This window comes from Zingiber officinale, chromosome 3A (genome assembly GCF_018446385.1).
Source record: "Zingiber officinale cultivar Zhangliang chromosome 3A, Zo_v1.1, whole genome shotgun sequence".
Lineage (NCBI taxonomy): Eukaryota > Viridiplantae > Streptophyta > Magnoliopsida > Zingiberales > Zingiberaceae > Zingiber > Zingiber officinale.
The window spans coordinates 31,096,412-31,116,198 of record NC_055990.1 but is presented as its reverse complement, the minus strand read 5'-3'; the positions used below and the strand labels follow the sequence as shown (position 1 = coordinate 31,116,198).

Genomic DNA, 19,787 nt, shown 5'->3' with positions numbered 1-19,787 from the left:
CCACGCTGCTACACTAACTGCCAGCGGAGCCAAACAGAGCGAAACTGTCTGCCGGCTACCACGCTGAGTCACCTGATCAACGGAGCCAAACAGCAAAACCGCCACACACCTGCCTGATATACCACTAATCCATGAGTGATGGTGTGTGCAGTACATGTAACTGGCAATGTGCTCAACCATAGTGGAGCCGACAATCGCGCAGCATGCAATCATGATGCATGACACTAAGCATAGCAATAAACTGATCAGCATAACCATATCCATATATATAAAATGAGTACCGTAATATCGATGGTCAAAAACGAAGATCTAAAGTACACAGGTCAGATAGGATATCAAAACCTAGGTCCAGAACACAACAAGCATGGTATGTCACTACCTCTCTGGGTATATATATATATAATCATGTGGGTACTAGCATAAAATGCATATCAGGTGAGCAAAACAAGCATGTAACATATCAAGTAGTGACCAACCGAAACAAAAACGAACATAATCATTACTATAGGTTATAACCTACTAAACATATCAACATGACAGATCAAAAAGATAAGTCAAGGTACCCGCCTCCGATAAGAGGATCGTATCCGGTCCAATCCGATGTCAAGATGCTCATCTCGTGTCAGAGTCCTATGACTCCCTGTACATAAGCTCCAAGAACACACACAAACCTATTCCCTCTGTGAAACAATCCAAAACTTCAATCATACAGCAAAAGATTTGCTGAAACCCTAATCCTCAATACAAAAACTCACCTTAACAGATGAATTGCTGTTGATCCAAAATTGAAGAGTTGTAACGGTATGCTGCTGGAAACTCATGGTTGTAACCAAAACAAATCCTCCCTCATGCTTGCTAGTCGGAATCAAACCACAGCCCCTGTTTCCCAGAAAACACCCAAATCAAAATAAGTATGACTTAATCAACTCAAATTCTCATTCCAGACCCATATCTCCTCATCAACTAGTTAATTAATCCAATACAGAAATGAATCAAATTCAAAACTTACCCAAATTGGGACAAACCACCACTGATCCAAGGCCGGAATTACCATGATCAAACAACCATCGAGAATCAGTCCCGATCCATATATTCCCCTCGTATGAACTCCAACGGCTACTGCCCACCAAATCAATATCCCTAAATCAGCAATCCCACACCCAATCATCACAATACCGAGACAAGAAACACAAATCACAACTGCAATCCAACAACAAAATAATCTCCCTTACCGATTCAATCACTGTTAGGGAACGGTACAACAAAACGGGACCACAGGAACGACTTGGATGCTCTGCTTCTGTCCACGACCCGAAGAAGAAGATCGGTGGCCGGAGAGAACTCCAATTCCAGTGACTGTCACAGAGGAGAGCAGCAACCTCGGCTGGTAGTGAAGAATCAGAAGGGGAGATAGGCTTGGTGGTGGCTGTTGGCGTCGGAGTGAGGCGTCGGCTAAGGCTAAGGTAGAGGAAACCGCGGCGGCACTGCTCGGGTCGAGAGTCAGCGGCGGCGTCGACACACAAGGGTGATAGTGGTCGGCAGTAATGCTGCTCGACGCTAGAGGGTGGCTCGGCTTCACAGGGAAGAGGAAAAAGAATGAGATAGTCGGCGCCGGTTAGAATGAGGAGAAGGGAACCGCGGAGCGGCGCTGGTTAGGGCTTCGGTGTCGCGGAGAGTGAGGGAAGAAGAAGGCAGTGGCGTCGCGTCAGCCAGATGAGAGGAAGAAGAAGCAACGACCGCGGCGCCGGTTAGGGCAGTGGAGAAGGCATCACGAGGTTTAGGGCAAGGGACAGCCTCGCGGGGGAAGAAAACGGAAAAAAAAATAAGAAAAAGGAAAAAGAAAACAAAACAAATAAATAAATTCAACTTTTCCTCTTTTAAATGGGGTATTCCAAACAGGCTTTTCCGGACCCCGTTTCTATCCCTGTAACCTGAGCCATACGAGCTCCGAAAAAAAATCCAGAAAAATTTCTAAAAATTTTGAAAAATTCCTTTATTGTTTTCTACCATTTTTCGGTATTTTACAGTTTATTTTTTATTTTTATTATTTTTTTTAGTATTGGTGGACTAGACGCTGTGTAGTTGATGCCATACCTACAATTGACTAATGAAGGCTGAGTTCACAAGACATCAACTTAAGATTTTTAATTAAACTCCAACTTGTTCTTTTGTTGCCCATTTAATAGGTAGACAAGGAGCAGACTTGACCTCTTAATACAGCAGCCTCCAAGAAAAGAAAGTTGTTAAAGCAAAACCTACTTAACGGCATCTCTCATATACATATCATTTTATCCGTAACTTAATTATGAGCAATTAGGAGATGATGCAGCAGCTCTATCCGTAACTTATGCTACATACGCAATCTTAAATCAGTGAGGTATGTTACTTCTGCTTTCTCTTCCTCTTCCTCTTCGTTTTCCTTTTACTAGATGATTGTTTACTTCTCGTCTATATGCTCAGTTCAATTTGGTATACATATACTTGGGCATGGACTGTTAATTAAGGCAAATAGTTAGCTTTGGCTAGAAAAGTAGAGATCATATGCAAACTCCGTTTTCTTTTAATTCTGAAAGAATACGAGAGCAGACTCAATACCATTTAGCTATTCTATCGACCCTATTTTCCACGGCTGGGTAGCTTTACATATTTGCCTACTGAGCTTATAGATCAAAGTGGAAAGAGGAGACAAGGAGGGGTGAATCTTTGTGAAAGAAAAATCACAATTATTGGATAGGAACAAATAAAACAGAAAATTTTGATCTATCAATTCAGTTTGGATAAAAATTAAAGCATCCTTTAATTTTTTTTTATCACAAATTACCTTTATAAAATCTAGCAAAATAGATTGCCTATTAGGTCAAGTCATTAAAATAAATATCTAGTAGACAAAATTTAATTTAATAAATTAATATATGCTCCTGTTCATACATCTATAGTTTTTATTTAAATTTATACAAAAATAATTTATAAAATAGAATAATTCAACTAGGGAATCTCACCAAGGAAGGAGAAAGATTTAAATTTATAAAATAAAAAATCATGTCCATAAAAATTATAAATTTAAATTTATAAAAAATTATAATTTTATTTAATAAAAAATCAAAGAAAGGAAGTTAGAAACAATTTGGGCTTTTAAGATTTTTTTTTAGATCTATTAGAGAATTATAGTCAATAAGATTTGTTTGAGTTGAGAAATTTTCTTTTACATCTTTGTTATATATTTTATGAATTATTCAGATGCATAAATTTTATTTAAATTTATAAAAGAATAATTTTAAAAAATTATTTAATATTATACAAATATCACATCCAGAAATTCATAAGAAAATTATTTATAATTTTTTTTAAAAAATATTTAACATTATAAAGAAATAATTGCAACAATAAAGTAAAAAAATAATAATTTGAATTTATAGAAAATTAATTTGACAATCACCATCGATAAAATTTTGAATTTATAAAATAAAATTAATCATATCCTTAAATAAATTTAAATTTCATATAATAATTTATAATTTTATTTAATTAAAAAATGTCGTGTAAACATTAAACAAAGGTAAGTTAGATAAAAGTTAGATCTTTTAACACCCTTTAGAGATTTTTTTTTTCGAAAAGAAGATACCGATTTTTGAAAATTAATTTTTGCTCATTCTAATTTATTAGAGACACTGTAAAATTGAAAATAAATAGTATACTAATTGTACTGTCAATTAGTCATTTATTCGGTCAATAATATTTAGTTAATTAATTATTGTTGTGCGAGTTTGGCTAGCCTCTCTCCCAACTCTTATTGAATGCCAAAAATATTTCTAAGATTTGAGAATTTTTCCTTTACATCTTTTGTATAATTTTATAGGCATTTAAGATGTATCCAACATGATTTTTTTTTCCTCTCACGAAAAAGATATATTCAACATGATTTTTTTCTCATGAAAAAGATATATCCAACACAATTCCCCCCATAAATTCTTCTTCTGATATTTCTTTTGCATAAAAGTCATTTAAGATGTTTAATATATCTTAACAAGTATTTTTTTTTTATTTCTTGACAATTAATTTATGATAAAGAGGCGCTCTCTTTTTCTCATAATGGCAAATAGAAATTGATAAGAATGCAAGTATAGGCAGTAAGTATTCCAATACAAATTTTGATATGGTCTTGTGCAGTTGATTCATCTGTCTCAAGAAATGGCAATGGTTCTAGAGTTTTTTGTTTCAAGATACCTTAAAAAATTATCTGATTTTATCGAGGGAGAGATATGTAAAATGCTAGGGGTTAAAGAAGAAATTGAGAGGCTTCATAGAAAACTATTAAGAATCAGAATCTATATTCAAGATGCAGAAAGAAGAAGACATAGAGATTCTGTGATCAACAATTGGGTGAAGGAATTAAAAGACATCATGTATGATGTAGAAGACATACTTGATCTTTGCATGGTCGAAGGTGGAAGATTATTGGAAGCTCAACCATCTACTTCTTCATGGGTACGCTCTCGGGTAAGTAAGCTTTTATCTTACCTGATGTCATCTCCTAATGAAAATGCTTCTAAGTTCAGTAGAAATATTTGGAATCAAATAAAAAGAGTTAATGACAGACTTGATGAAATAAAAGAGGACAGTAGCGTTGTGCCCAGATTACTCGAGCACATAACTGAAGACCTTCAAGACAACCCAGGAAAAAAGTCATCTCCTACCTCTCCCACACATGTGGCGACAGATGTTGTAGGGACACAAATTGTTGATGCTGCCCAAAACTTAATTTCGAAGATAGAGCAAAGCAAAAAAAAGTGTAGTGTGTTGGGAATTTCTGGTATGGGTGGAATAGGCAAGACCACTTTAACACAAAAAATATTCAATGATGAAATGGTGAAAAAACAATTTCCAAAAAGAGTGTGGTTACATGTATCCAAGGATTGCTCATATATTAATATACTCAAAGAGTTACTGAGAGAAGTAGGAGGAAATGATAATGGTCTTCAAAGTAGAGCAGAAATTGAAAGAAGAATTGTTCCTCTTCTTTCAGAAAGTTTGCTTCTTGTGCTGGATGATATATGGACGGCAACTGTATGGATGGATTGGCTTAGAAATCTCATTTTGAACAGTTCGTGTAGGACTGCTATCTTATTTACCACTAGGAATGAAAATGTGGTAAAAGAAATGAGACCTGATTTTGTCCACCATGTTAAGAAAATGAAAGATGACAGTGGTTGGGAATTAATTAGAAAGATTATTTTTGGTGATGAGGAGGATATAATAATTTCTGAATTAGAAGAAGTTGGTATGGAAATTGTCAGAAAATGTTACGGTCTTCCTTTGGCAATTAAAGTGATTGCTGGTGTTTTATTTCACAAGAAAAGGACTAAGAGGGAGTGGAAAAAAGTTGTTGAAAGTGATTTATGGTCTATGAAAGAGAAGGTTGACGAACTATCAAATGCTTTATACTTGAGCTATGAGGATTTACCCAGCCACCTCAAGCAGTGTTTTCTTAGTTGTGCTTTCTACCGTGGTGTATCATTGCGATCGGACATAATCCGACTGTGGGTGGATGAAGGGTTTGTGATTGAACAATCAGATAATTTGATGGAAAATATTGCAGAAGATTACTACACAGAACTTATTGCAAGAAACCTTCTGCAAATTGATTTTAGATTCTTATATGGTGTAAAATTTGTTATGCATGATGTTTTACGATCTCTTGGGGAAAAACTGATAGAAGAGGAAGGGATTCTCATTAATGATGCTCAATGCACAAGTAAAAATTCTTTGACAAAGGTTCGTCGTTTGTCCATCTCAAACCAGGCTGATGTGTTATTGCTTCCCAAAGCGATTATAGAGCAAAAGTGTTTAAGAGCTCTACACGTCACTAATTGCCCTCAAATTGAGCGTATAGAGAATCATGCATTTGAAAGCTTAAAGTATCTCAGAGTCTTTCATTTGAATGATACATCAATAGACAGCTTCCCAGATTCTCTTATGAAATTGTTTCATCTAAAATACTTGGATCTTGATCGAACAAAGATTACAAAGCTTCCTGAATCCATTGAGTGTCTTGCAAACCTGCAAACTTTGAGTCTGTCGGGGTGTGAATCACTGCATGAACTTCCAAAGGGCATCACAAGGTTGAGCAATTTGAGGTGCCTTCGAATTGAGGGTACTCAGATCACCCATGTTCCAAAGGGAGTTGGGAAGTTAAAAAATCTCACCCATCTTGCTGGATTTGTTGTCGGCCATTGTGATTCCATGAGCAGGATGGATGGAGGTTGTGACTTAGACGAGTTGCAATACTTGTGTAGCCTGATTAATCTGTTTATTTATAAATTGGAAAGGGCAACAACGATAGGAAACAGAAACTTTGTACTTGCGAACAAACTATTTCTTAGGAGATTGATACTTGCATGGACAGTGAATAATGAAAACAATGAGGAGCAAATCACTGAGGCAGAGAGGATATGCAACCAACTCAGTCCTCCACCGACTCTAGAAGTTCTTTGCTTCAGCAATTTCATAGGCCGACAGTTTCCAGAGTGGATGGTGTCCACTTCTATACTTGATTCTTTGGTTGACCTAACATATTTGAATCTTAACATTTTTCCATCATGTACAATGCTCCCTCCATTGGGTCAACTACCCAATCTTCAAATCCTAAACATTGAACAAGGAGAAGCAATCAAGAGTATTGGGCCTGAATTCCTCGGCTGCAGAACACCTGCATTCCCAAAACTCGAGTATCTTGCATTCAATAACATGTGTAATTGGGAAGAATGGGTATTACGCATGGCACAAGATGTTGTGGATCCTATCGAGGATGTTCATGCAAGAAACCTCAATTTGTTTCCTAATTTAAACTCATGTAACATCATCCACTGCCCAAAGCTGAAAAATAGCATCCTTCCCTTAACGAGGCATTTGCAAATTAAACTCTGCCCAAATTTGGAATATGTGGAGAAGGTTGGCATGTTGCAGCAATTGTTTGTTATTTTCCCCCCAGAAATACAACAACTTCCACAGTGGGTGTCAAACCTAATTAATGCCACTTTGCATAGTTTGCAGACATTTGACATGGAATGCAATTCACTTCTACTAGATAGTTGTAGTAAGGGGAAGCAAAATTGGCACATCATTCAAAAAATTCCAAAAGTTACTATTAATAGCATTGATCGTGAAGCACGCTTATTGCTCCATAAGGGCTCATACAAATACGAAATAAAGAATGAGTTTGGAAGTTTCATCACCCTTGTAAGTCCTTTGATAATCTATTTTCTTACCATAACTTATTGCATATCTTTCAATATTGTCAAAAAAAACTTGTACTAACTATTTTATTCTATGGACAGGATCAATCAAGTAACAAAAGGCGAAGCGCTTGCCTCCAACACCCTCGTCAACCTACCCGAAAATTAACACGGAGAAGGTAAATTATGATGACTGAGGAGGCAAATGGATTGGATGGTGAGTTACACGGGATCCAAGACCTCATGTGACAAACAACAATCCATTTACCATCTCACCTATGGGGGCATAGAAAGGATCAACCAAGCTTCCATGGAAATTGTTTCCTCCATTATGCTCAAGGTTAGTAACGAATTAATGCTGGATTTTATAATATCATCACAAATAAAATGTATTTGTTTCTTTATTTCTACTTGAAGATCGCTTGTTGGAATTGGTATAATTTGACTAAGGCACATATTTCCATTAGATCGTATTGGTGTTTGGTGACACACGACTTCTATCTAGGGGTGAGCATTCGGTTAATTCGGTCCATAAATTAACCGAATTAACCGAAAATCGATTTAGTGTTGGCTAACCGAATCAAATTAAAATTTTACTAAAACTGAATTAATTGAATTAGTTATTTCAATTAACATCAAATTAACTAAATTTGTTTAAAATAACAATAAAAAGAATTTATACAAAATTAATATCAAATTAACTGAATAAATTGAATTAACCGAATGTTCACCCCTACTTCTATCTATATATAATTTATCCTTGAATTCTAGTGTTTGTAGAGGCTTGCATCTCTTTTGCTTTTATTCTTTTGTCGAAAAAGATTATTTGTCTCTAAATTTTGAAAAAATATTTTGGATTGTGTATTGTAACTTGTAAGCTACTTATTTGTGTCTGCTTCCTTAGAAATGCTTTGAATGGTACATTGTAAGTCGTAAGCTATTAATTATTTGTTTCCTCCATTGTATATTGTTGGAATGATATTGCATATTGTAAATTACTATTTGCTGTAGCTCTACCTATATTGAAATATTACCATTGCATTTCTTTAAAATGATACAGAACTTCTTTTTCCATATATTTATAACATGGAAGTTTGAATCTTATTGATTTTGGATTCATGATGAGTCATTATAGTTGCTTTAAATCTTGCATTTAGTTAAGCCTTTACTAAATTTGACAATCAGAAACTTTTATGAATTCATTGGCACAAAGGAAGAGAGAATGTATTCCCTTCCCTTCCCTTCCCTTGTTTATTCACAAAAAATTAAAAAAAAAAAATCACAATTTATGAGGATTTTGATGGAGACATTTTGAGGTAAATTTATTGAGAAAAAAAAAATAAAATTATCTAACAGTGCATTCTTCGCCGTTTCTCTCTTACATTCAAAATAGACATTCGAACATGATCCTCTTAGTTATTCATTTGAATGCATTACCCCAACATCACTTCAGTGGAGGCTATTAGGTATCCAACTCGTTGAATTTCTAAAAGTGGCTGGCTTAGTATTAGCATTATAGAAGTTTTTTAATTAATCATCAGGATAAATTAAAAAATATAGATAGATTATGTCAAACAATCCAACATCACAGATAGTTCAAACATCCTAAGGATACATTTGGTTGAGGGTTATCTTTAATAATCTTAGTTATCCATCTAAAGTTATAAACAAAAATCCTGTTTGATTTAGGTAATCGACGATTCCCCGAGTAATAATTGATGCCCAACAAGTCAACAAAAGAGACATGCAACCCGGAATAGAAAAAATCTCGAAAGTGGGGTTTTTCTTGATTCCGGATTTAACGAACGTTTTTTTGGCTAAAAATATTCTCCAATATTTATACTTTGGGACAAAAATACTCCTAAAATTTTTTATAATGAAAAGATTTTGAGAAATAAAATATAACCTAATATTTTTTTGTTCAATTTTAGAAAATACAATAAAACTTATTTATTTAGAGGTTTTATTGCATAACTTAGTTTAACAAAATAAAATAAAATAAAATATATTATTATTATTATTATTATTATTAATAATGGTGATATAAATAAATAAATAAATTCCAATAATAAATTAGAATATTTTTAATTATTTTAGAATTTTTTTGGTATAATTTTAATAGGCTTTAAACTATATCTATTTAGTTTATCTCAATTATAGTTAGAAGATGATTGATTCAATGGACCAAAGTTTTAATCAAAAAACCTAAGTTAAAAAAAAAACAACCATCTTGTCCCTCATGCACACGAACGTGCGCCCGCCGTCGTATCTGTCACCTTAGCCAGCATTGCCCTTGCTCATGCTCGACGATCTGTGAGCCACATGCCACCTCCGGCCCCGACGAGCCTTCCGCACAAAGGAACGACAATGACGTCAAGCCGACATCGCCTTCGCTGCTCATGATCAACAACTAGTCACGTTGTTGTTCACGCTCAACGATCGACAATTACTCGTGCTTGACCATCGACCAATGCTCGTGCTCAACGACCATCCGCTGCTTGTGCTTGACGACCGAACGTGGTTGGATTCCCTTTAATACTAGAATCAAGGAAAATCTCACTTTTTTGAGGGAATCGTATTCCAAGTTGTATGTCCTGTTTGCTAACGTGTCAGGCATATATCATTATAGGAAATTACTCATTATCTAAATCAAACAAGATTTTTATTAATAATCTTAGATAGATAATCAAGGTGATAACCTTGAATGAAACACATCCTATGTGTAATGTGCTCTGAGTGAGTTTTAAATTCTCAGTGTCTAAAGATTCCTTTCCACTATTTACCATCGTATCATTGCACCGGAGGCATAATACATTATTCTTTTTAGCATAAGAATGGTGGTTTTGTTCTGATTGAAAATTGTCAATGGATGGTTATCTTAGTAAAATCAGAAGAAAGGAAAAATATACAATAATAAACGTTGCAAGGAAATAAGCCAGGTAAAAGAAATTGACAAAGAAAGATGAAATAGCAATACTTGGCATATTATCCATCATATCATAGCAATTGTGATAACATTGTTAGATATTATTTTATATATGATAACTCGTTAGTAGGCTTACCGTAAATTCATAATTCACTATCTTGCCACTTAACTCCAAATCCATTAATATGATTTAATTGATGTGTTATTGGATTTTTTTTCAGGATGTGAATATTATATGTGTAGACCCATTTACCTTAAATCTACTATCCATTATCATTAATGGATTAATGATGTAATTATCCCGTGATAGTTTTGATGTGATCAATCAAGTCAAGTTAGGCCCTATTGGTATTTAACCCCTATGTCTAAGTGTGCAGGAACTTAGGAGCACAGCAAGTCGAGTGAAAGACGTAACTATGACGGGTTCGGTGCGTCCGAGGGACGAGGTGCTGCAGAAAAGTACACTGGCGGATGAGAAAGAGGCGTGCGTCATTTCTAAGGGATGAGAAGTCAGAACGGAAGATTGCTCGAGAAGGCCGGAAAAGGGGTTCAGGTGAGCCATATTCCGAATGGTTGAAATCACCCAAGCGAGCGAAGGCAAAGCGGAAGATCCAGACCAATACGGACGGAACCGGAGTAGAAGACCGAGATCAAAAGTCAACAAAATGTTGACTTTCTTGGTCCGGGCATCCGAACCTAGTTCGGGGCGCCTAGACCTGGTCTAGGAGCTTAGACTTGGTCTGGGCACTCGGACTACAGGCGCCCGGAACCTTTCCGGCGCCCGGACCAGGATTTTCATCCAAACGCAATGTGGCATGTTTTGTTGTGACGAGGATAAAAATTTATCCCCCCAGGCCCCTGGCACCCTTCCAGACACCCCGACCAAGGCTATAAATAAAGTCCTGGTTCTAGTAGCTTATAATTAACACTTGTAATCACTTTCTTTAATTGTTCTGCTACTGTTTGAGTGCTTTGACTACTGTAAGAGGCTTCTCTGCACGAAGGAGACATTAGTGAGCTTTCAACTTCTTTGGATTAGCAATCCCTTGATTGCAAACCAAGTAACTTCTTTTGTGCCTATTTTATTTATTTAATTACTCAGTTTCTTTTATGCAAATGTATGATTTAATAAAGCTGTAAAGTTCGAGAAGAGATCTTGTTTGTTTTTATTGTGCAGGTTATTCACCTCCTCTAGCCGGTTGCCAAGGGATCAACAAATGGTATCAGAGCCCAATAGCTTTAGGAGGACTAATTGCCGAACAAAGCACACGAGATGTCCGAACAGAGCATCTACCCACCAAAGTTCGAGGGGGAATTCATGAGATGGAAGAAAAAGATGGAGGTATTCTTTAAGATAAATTTCGTTTTACTTTTAATAATGAAATTTTATTTTGTAGCACCTGAAGGCAAAGAAGAATACCAATAGATGAAAAAGGAGCAAGCTGACTTTATGGCAAATGGTAAAGCAGAGTTTCATCTGCTTAGCGTTTTATCACCTCAAGAAGTTAACCGGATCGGAGCCTACGAGTCAGCCAAGGAGCTATGGGAGAAATTTCTAGAGCTACATGAAAGGACCTCAGAGACAAAACTTGCGATATGGGATTTGCTCAAGAACCAGATTAGCAACATCAAGTTAGAAGAAGGTGAAACTTTTACACACCTTCACCCAAGAATAAAGGAACTCATCACCAGATTCACGAATTTCGGGGAAAAGGTAAGCAACCGAGATTCACTAAAACATGCGCTTAACACATTTCCTAGGACTACAGAATGGAGATCATTAGTAGATGCTTATTATATATCTAAGGATCTAGAATCAAGTAATTTAGAAGAAATGTTTTCCACTTTTGAAGTCTATGAAACGAGATGTGCAGATCTGAAGGAGTCAAAGCACAATATTGCCTTAAATGCAAAGATGGACGAATGAGATTCTGAATCTTCTCTCGATGACGATGAAATGATAATCATGGTAAGTAGATTTAAAAAATTATTTAAATATAAAACATTTAATCAAGTGTAGGGTAAAAAAAGAAAAAGAAAAGTAAGATGCTACTACTACAATGAAGAAGGGTATGTGAAAGATAATTACCTAAAATTGAAGAGCAAGGATAAGGACAAGGAAAAGAACAAGAAGTTAGCTCAAACCCAGAAAAGGAACAAAAGACCTAAAAGTGATGTGGGACGAAACTTCATCAGAACATAAATCGAGGCCTACGCCAGACTTGCGCTAGTGGCAAGTCACCAAGAAGCTGAAGATGAAGCAAGCTCATCCGAAATGAGTATCGAGAGCATCGATGAAGAGGAAGCAACATTAGAAGAAAGCAACATTTCAGGGGGGCTTCAAATTACGGGATCGACAAGGTAAGTCAGGTACGATCTCTTCTTCTTGATAAGTTATTTCAATTTGTTAAAATATTATCAAAAAATTATTGTAAGTTAGAAAAAGAAAACAAAGAATTAAAATTAACCTTAGCTATATCTTGTCGATTAGAAGTTCTCAACAAAATAAAAATGGAAAATAAAAATCATGCATGCTCACATATTCAAAATATTAGAAGATATAATGGATTAAATTGGTACTTTAAATATCATAAAGGTCAAATTATAAAAAATTCACAGAGATATATTCCTAAGAAATTTTGGATCAATTATGTAGGAAAGAATTTATTTTGGGTTCCAAAATCATATTTAGGTTAAATTTTTTGCATGCCATGTTTTTTTTTTACTTAAGACCTTGGGTTTTTAGAAAGAAAATTAAACAGTTAATTTTTTAAGAGGCTTTGTCTAGAAAGTGGTTGTTGTTCCAATATCCAAGAAGGCCTAGTATCTCGCCATAGCTTGAAAGTCAATTATTGAAATAAGTATTTAATTGACTAGCTATTAAATATTTAGTTGTTATAAAAAATGCTTTTAAATAAATTATTTTGCATAAAGTTTGTTAGAAATTAATTAAAATCATCACTTATCTGTAAGTTTTTTTGACGGCTAAATTAATTACAAGTTTTGAAAAAAAAATTGTCTTAGTGTGGGAAAGACTTTATTTTTGGTCAAAAATAATTTCAACTTTATATGAAATATTTTTTTGTCTTATATATGTTAAATTTCTTTTCCAGATTTTTCGAAGCTTAAACTTTCATATTTTTCTAGAGTTTTTCCCTTAGACTTCCAAGTAGCGTTTTTAAAGTACCCCATTTTTAATGTGATCAAAAGGATGAGTAGTGAAGATTAGGTCTAGGGAGAGGGTAGTTAGTATAATTTTTTTAAAATTTGTGTACTTGCAAAAATTATAACTATTATTTGTTTGTGGTTTATCCTAACTTAACTTGGGTTTGTTCACATCAAAAAGGGTGAGATATCCCATGAAAATTTTGATGTGATCAACCAAGTCAAGTTATGTTTCATTGGTATTTAACCCCTGTGTCTAAGTGTGCAAGAACTTAGGAGTATAAGAAGTCGAGCGAAAGACGCAGCTAGTAAGAAGGATGACACAGGAGAGAGCCGATGAGCTCGATGCGTCCTGGGGATGAGGTGCTGCAGAAGAGTATGCAGGTGGACGAGGAGGCGCGTGACGTTTCTGAGGGATGAGAAGCCAGAGCGGAAGATTGCTCGAGAAGGCCAGAAAAGGGATTCGGGTGAGCCCTGTTCTGGATGACCGAAATCACTCAAACGAGTGGAGCCAGAGCAGAAGACCGGACCAATACGAGCAGAATCGAAGCAGAATACCAGGATCAAAAGTCAATAAAATGTTGACTTTCTTGGTCCGGACACCCAGACCTAGTCAGAGGCACCCAGACCTGGTCTAGGCGCCCAGACCTGATATATGAAGAAAAAGAAGAAATACAAATCCAAGCCGGGCGACTGGAAGCCATCACTCAGATAGCTACCGAATTGGCTCCTAAGCTTAAAGCCAAGCTGATAGAATGCTTGAACGCAATAGTGATGTATTCGCCTGGACGCCCAAAGAAGTGATGGGTGTATCTCCCACAGTGATGGAGTATGCGTTGTTGGTGCGGAAAGCATCCAATGATCGAACCTATATTTTGATTATGTCAAAGAGTTAAAAGTTAAGTTGTCTTATTATCTGATGTATTTGAATGAGCTTTGCAGGAAAGTCCTATGTGTACTTAGGCAAAAGTCCTAGCTGCGGTTAGGCAGGTGGAAAACCCTATGGGGTGGTAACCCTAGGTCCTAGGGGGTGGTAACTCTAGGCAGGAAGTCTTGGTGGATCGAGGGCCTCGGGCAAAAGTCCTAGAGTCGAGGACTCTAGGTGGAAACTCCTGGTGTCACGAACCAGGTGAAAGACTGGGCAGGTCATGGAGCGGACGTCCAAGGGAAAGTCCTGGAGCCTCGAGCGCTGTGCAAAAGTTATTTGGTCTGAAGGATCAACTGACAACAGGTAAACTCTCCTGAGTGGAGTAGGTGAGGACGCGTTTCCCGGTGAGGGAACAGTAGACGTCAGTTTGACCTAGGGTGTTTGGTTGAAAATCCGAAGTCAAAATTGGAAAGTTGATGACTGTCAAATAATCATATTTATTGTGTTTAATTATGTTAACTCTGTTTTGCAGGATATATTTTTGGATACTAGACTAACTTATTTTGCAGGAAGAAACCCTCTCGTAGCCAGGCGCGAGGGCACCCTCATGGAGCTTGAGGGCGCCCTGAATGCTGAGCAGAGGGCACCCTTATGGAGCTTGAGGGCGCCCTGGACACTGGTGCGAGGGCTCCCTCATAGAGCTTGAGGGCACCCTCATGGAGCTTGAGGGCACCCTGGACCTTGGCGCGAGGGCACCCTTAGGCGGATAAGCTGTGAAGTGATCAGAGCTCATCCACGCCGCGGATTTGGTGCGGATGAGGGCACCCTCCATGGTGTTGGAGGTGCCCTCCACGAGCTTTATATGCAGGATTCGACCAACAGCATAGTAGATCATCTGAAACACGATCCATCTTCCGCGTGCTGCTTAAAGAACATTCTGACAAAGCCACAACTCGACTCCACCGACCAGACGCTTCAACTTCACTGTTTTCGTGTGTCATTGGTATATTTTATTACTTTGATTTGTACTTCAAAAGTTGTAAAGATTTACGAATTGATAGTGATTGCTCACTAAAAGTGATCAATGATCGTAGGCCTTGGAGTAGGAGTCGCCCAAGGCTCCCAACTAAGTAAATCTTGGTGTTTGCATTGTTTGTTCTTATATCCGCTGCGTTTACTCGTTAAGTTTTCCGAAATGAAAAGTGAAAGCCACGAGCGCTATTCACCCCCCCTCCCCCCTCTAGTGCTTTCGATCCAACATGTGCTTCACGTATATTCTAATGCTCGTCCTGTCAAACAAAGGAAGTCAGATTTCATAGCTGACCAGAACAAAATTATCAAGGAAGAAGTAGACAAATTAATAGAGGTGGGCTATATCCGGGAGGTACAATTCCTGAGCTGGCTGGCCAATACGTTCCTGGCCTCTAAACCTAGAAATAAGTGGTGGGTTTGCATCGACTTCAAAGATCTCAACAAAGGCTACCTGAAATATTATTATCCCCTGCTTCGCATTAATCAAGTGGTAGATTCTACGGTGGGCTGTGAATTTATTTGTATGCTGGATGCTTACCAAGGGTACCCTCAAGTTCCACTCACTATGGAGGATCAAGAAAATGTTAGCTTCATAACTACTGAAGGCACTTACTATTATAATGTTATGTCATTCAAATTAAAGAATGCAGGGGCTACCTACCAAAGGCTCATGAACAAGGTCTTCAAAAAGCAAATCAGGCAAAAATGGAGGTTTATGCGGATGATATCCTCATCAAATCTCTCAGAGACATGGACCTGTGTGTGGACATAGAAGAAACCTACAAAACCTTGAGATAGTACAGGCTCAAGCTTAACCCTTGCAAATGTTTGTTTGGGCCAAAAGTAGAAAATTTCTGGGATATGTCGTTATTGAACGGGGAATTGAAGTCAATCCTATCAAGGTACAATCTCTGCAGAATATGGCCCCTCCTCGCAATTTAAAGGAGACACAAATACTGACCGGTTGAATCATTGCTCTGTCTCATTTTATCTCTCGATCAGCTGATCAAAGTCCGCCCTTCTTCAAAATACTTCGGCGGGCAACCAAATTTTAGTGGGATGCTGATTGCGACAAGGCGTTCGAGGAACTAAAAAATTATTTGTCCTCTTTACTTGTATTATCCAAACTAATAGTGGGGGAGACTTTGTGAGTTTATCTGTCAGCCAATGAGTGAGTTGTTGGTGTAGTACTAGTAAGGTAGGAGGAAAAAGAACAATAACCTGTGTAATTTTTTAGTCATCTATTAAAAGGAGTCGAGTGCCATTACACCGCACTCAAAAAATTAGCTTACGTATTAGTTTTAACTGCTCAAAGATTACATCCGTACTTTTTATCTCATCTGATCATCATATTAACTAATAATACTTTGGGTCGGTTACTTATCAACCTTGAAGCTTCCGAAACACTGATCAAGTGGACTAGGAGCTCAGTGAATATGATATACAATATCAGCCTTGAGCGACCATCAAGGCGCAAGCCCTAGCAGATTTTATAACAGAAGTGCAAGGGCTTGAAATTGAGGAAACTTTAAATATATATATTGATGGATCCTCTACTCGATAGGGTAGTGGGATAGACATTCTTGTTATATGGCTCAGGGAAGATCGCATGTTGTTATCTGTTCAGTTAAATTATTGGGTCACTAATAATGAAGCGGAATATAAGGCCTTAATAGCGGGATTGCAAGCCGCATAACATGTAGGAGCTGCCTGGGTCTTAATCTACTCAGATTCTCAGTTGGAGGTGTTACAGTGTATACTAAAAGCCTAGCTTTTTGTAAACATTTTATTTTGAAATAAAGAATCACATTGGTCAAATATCTACATTTATGCTAAGTGTAGTTGTTCAATTAATTTATATTGTAGATAACATGGTATGTGGTATCACACACAGAAGATCATGTTATCAGTTCTTTATAAATTATAAACAGTTGCTCACGACTAAGATGGATACGAACAAACCATTGGAATAGTCGTAGTGTATTTTGGTATTAGTTTATCTTGACTATAAAATTACATTAGTACACTCAGAGTGTATTAAGCTGGACCATTTAAGGTAAGTTCTTTTTATACTGACTGAATAAAAGAACAAGACCTTTGTTATTATGGAAGTGTGTGCTCTTAATCATGATATAATAACAAACACATATACTTAATATTCATTTCTTTAATTTATCAAAGGGTGCGATTTAGTTCGACAAATCAATATGCCTTGTCACGCCCCGGAGGAGTCCCTGTCCGAAGAAATTTCGGCAGCATCTCCCCTGTACGGCGGACAATCTGAAACTTTCTACATATCCATATACCTCAGCCACATGCGGCTGGAATAACAACGATAATAAAATACAACACACAGGCATTCCACGCAGTTTAATAAGAAATAAACAAATAAGTAATACCATGACTCGAAAACAACCCTACTCCACTACACTCATAAAACTCAAATCCGATTTTTCCTACTCCACTACACTCATAAAACACAAATCCGACGAACTCACCTCTTCAGCCGTCCAGGCAGGCATGTAGTAGGACAAAACCAAATCATACCAAAATCCATTTTCGATAAGAATCCATACAAGATCCATAAGTAAAACCAATATAAGACTAAGACATAGTCTGATAGAGATAAAAAAAAAAAAATAACAACTCGAGATCAGCAGAGGACTAGCATTACGTGCAATGGGGACTAACGACTGGAACTGCTCCGGACAGCCTCAACATGAAAATATCAACGGAGGAGGGTGTGAGTCCAACACTCAGCAGGTACATCTGATATGCATAATAAAGTAAATAACAGACAACACTAATCATGCGTACAGTCTCCTGAATACGAGAAGGATAAATGCAACTGAAACAAAAATAGGAGAAAACTATACTAACCAGGACCAAGGTATAAAGATAACTGGGTCGTCAGACCGAGAGTGTCATAATCCTGTATGCATGTCAATCATATGCATCCATATAAATGCAGCAAGTAAATGCAGCAAACACAAGCAATAAATGCATTATGCGTATGATGCCAATGACATGGTCACCCCTGATCCCAGTCAGCCACCTCACACACAATGGTGAGTCCGAGTGGGTAGGGTTGTGACAACCGTGCACTCTGACATCACTACCCCTGATGAGTGACCGAGTGGACGGGATGCCGTCGGAGTACACACATACTCCTACCCCGAAATAATAAATGGGGGAGCGCAATGCTCTCATCTCCCGGTACATGATGACGGGGAGGAATCTCTGCCGGCTACCACGCTGAGTCACACTACCCATCAGCGGATCAACAGAGCCAAACAAAGTCTAACTGTCTGCCGGCTACAACGCTGCTACACTAAACCAACGGAGCCAAATAGAGCGGAACTGTCTATCGGCTACCACGTTGAGTCACCAGACCAACGGAGCCAAACAGCAGAACTGCCACACACCTGTCTGATATACCACTAACCCATGAGTGGTGGTGTGTACAGATACATGTAACTGGCGATGTGCTCAACAATAATGGAGCAGACAATCGCACAGCATGCAATCATGCAAGATGATGCATGACACTAAACATGGCAATATCACGAATAGCATAGCATGCTCCATACATAAATATAAAATGTGTACCACAAGACAATGTATCAAATGGAAGGTACACAAACAGATAGGGTATTAAATAAACCCTACGTCCTGAACATAATGTATCATATGGTTGGGTCACTACCTAAAGCATGTATGATTAGGTAAATAATAACATGCAGTGCATAATAAGTAAACAAGCAAACATGTAACAGATCATGTAGTGACCAACCGAAACAAATGGATAACACAATCATTGCTATATGTTAAACACATTATTATGCATATCAAAAGACATAAGTCAAAGTACCCGCCTCCAATAAGAAATGGTCCAATCCGATAAATCGAGATACTTGTCTCGCGTCAAACTCCTGTGTTAAATCGCACAGTTTAGCTAATTTAATTATAAACAAATAGCTAAACTAATTTCTAATCCACTGACCAGCTAGGGTTAGTTTCATTAACCCTAATTACACCATTATATAACTTCTAAACCTAAGTTAATAATTATTGCTAACACAACTAGCAATAATCTACCATAAAGATCAAAACCCTAAACCTTACCTCAAGTTCCACAGCTGTAATCAATGATCCAACACCAAGAGATGGTTGCTGCTGGAATTAGAATAAATCCACAGTAAAGCAAAACCCTACTGGAAATCCTTTCCCCACTGTCGGATTAATAAAATGTGAACATCACCAAATAAAAAAATACCTAACCACATAACACAATGCCTTACCTGAAGTGGAATCACAGTTGCCAATTGCTTCCTCTACCCAAGACTTCACTGAGAGTGTCTGAAGAAGGGGTCGAGAAAGACCAGACAGTGGAATCATGGCCAAATAGGTGGCTCGGCAGTGGAGAACTAAAGCAGATTAGGAGAGGGCTCGATACTGAGTCTAGGGCACAGGAGGTGACACTAAAGCACGAGCACAGAGGAGGTCGGCGAACGACTGGCACCGTTGTGCTGGTTTCGTGCGGGAGGGAGACTCGGCTAGGGAA

General features: G+C 37.4%; 1 protein-coding gene across 1 annotated transcript; it reads left to right on the top strand.

Annotated features, from left to right (window-relative positions):
• Window positions 1–4,089: 4,089 nt before the first annotated feature.
• On the top strand, window positions 4,090–7,714 carry LOC122051639 (putative disease resistance RPP13-like protein 1). Its single transcript, XM_042612859.1, has 2 exons — window positions 4,090–7,236; window positions 7,335–7,714. Exons 1-2 carry the CDS (start codon window positions 4,189–4,191, stop codon window positions 7,413–7,415), a joined length of 3,129 nt encoding a protein of 1,042 aa, XP_042468793.1. The 5' UTR covers window positions 4,090–4,188; the 3' UTR covers window positions 7,416–7,714.
• The last annotated feature ends 12,073 nt before the right edge of the window (window positions 7,715–19,787 follow it).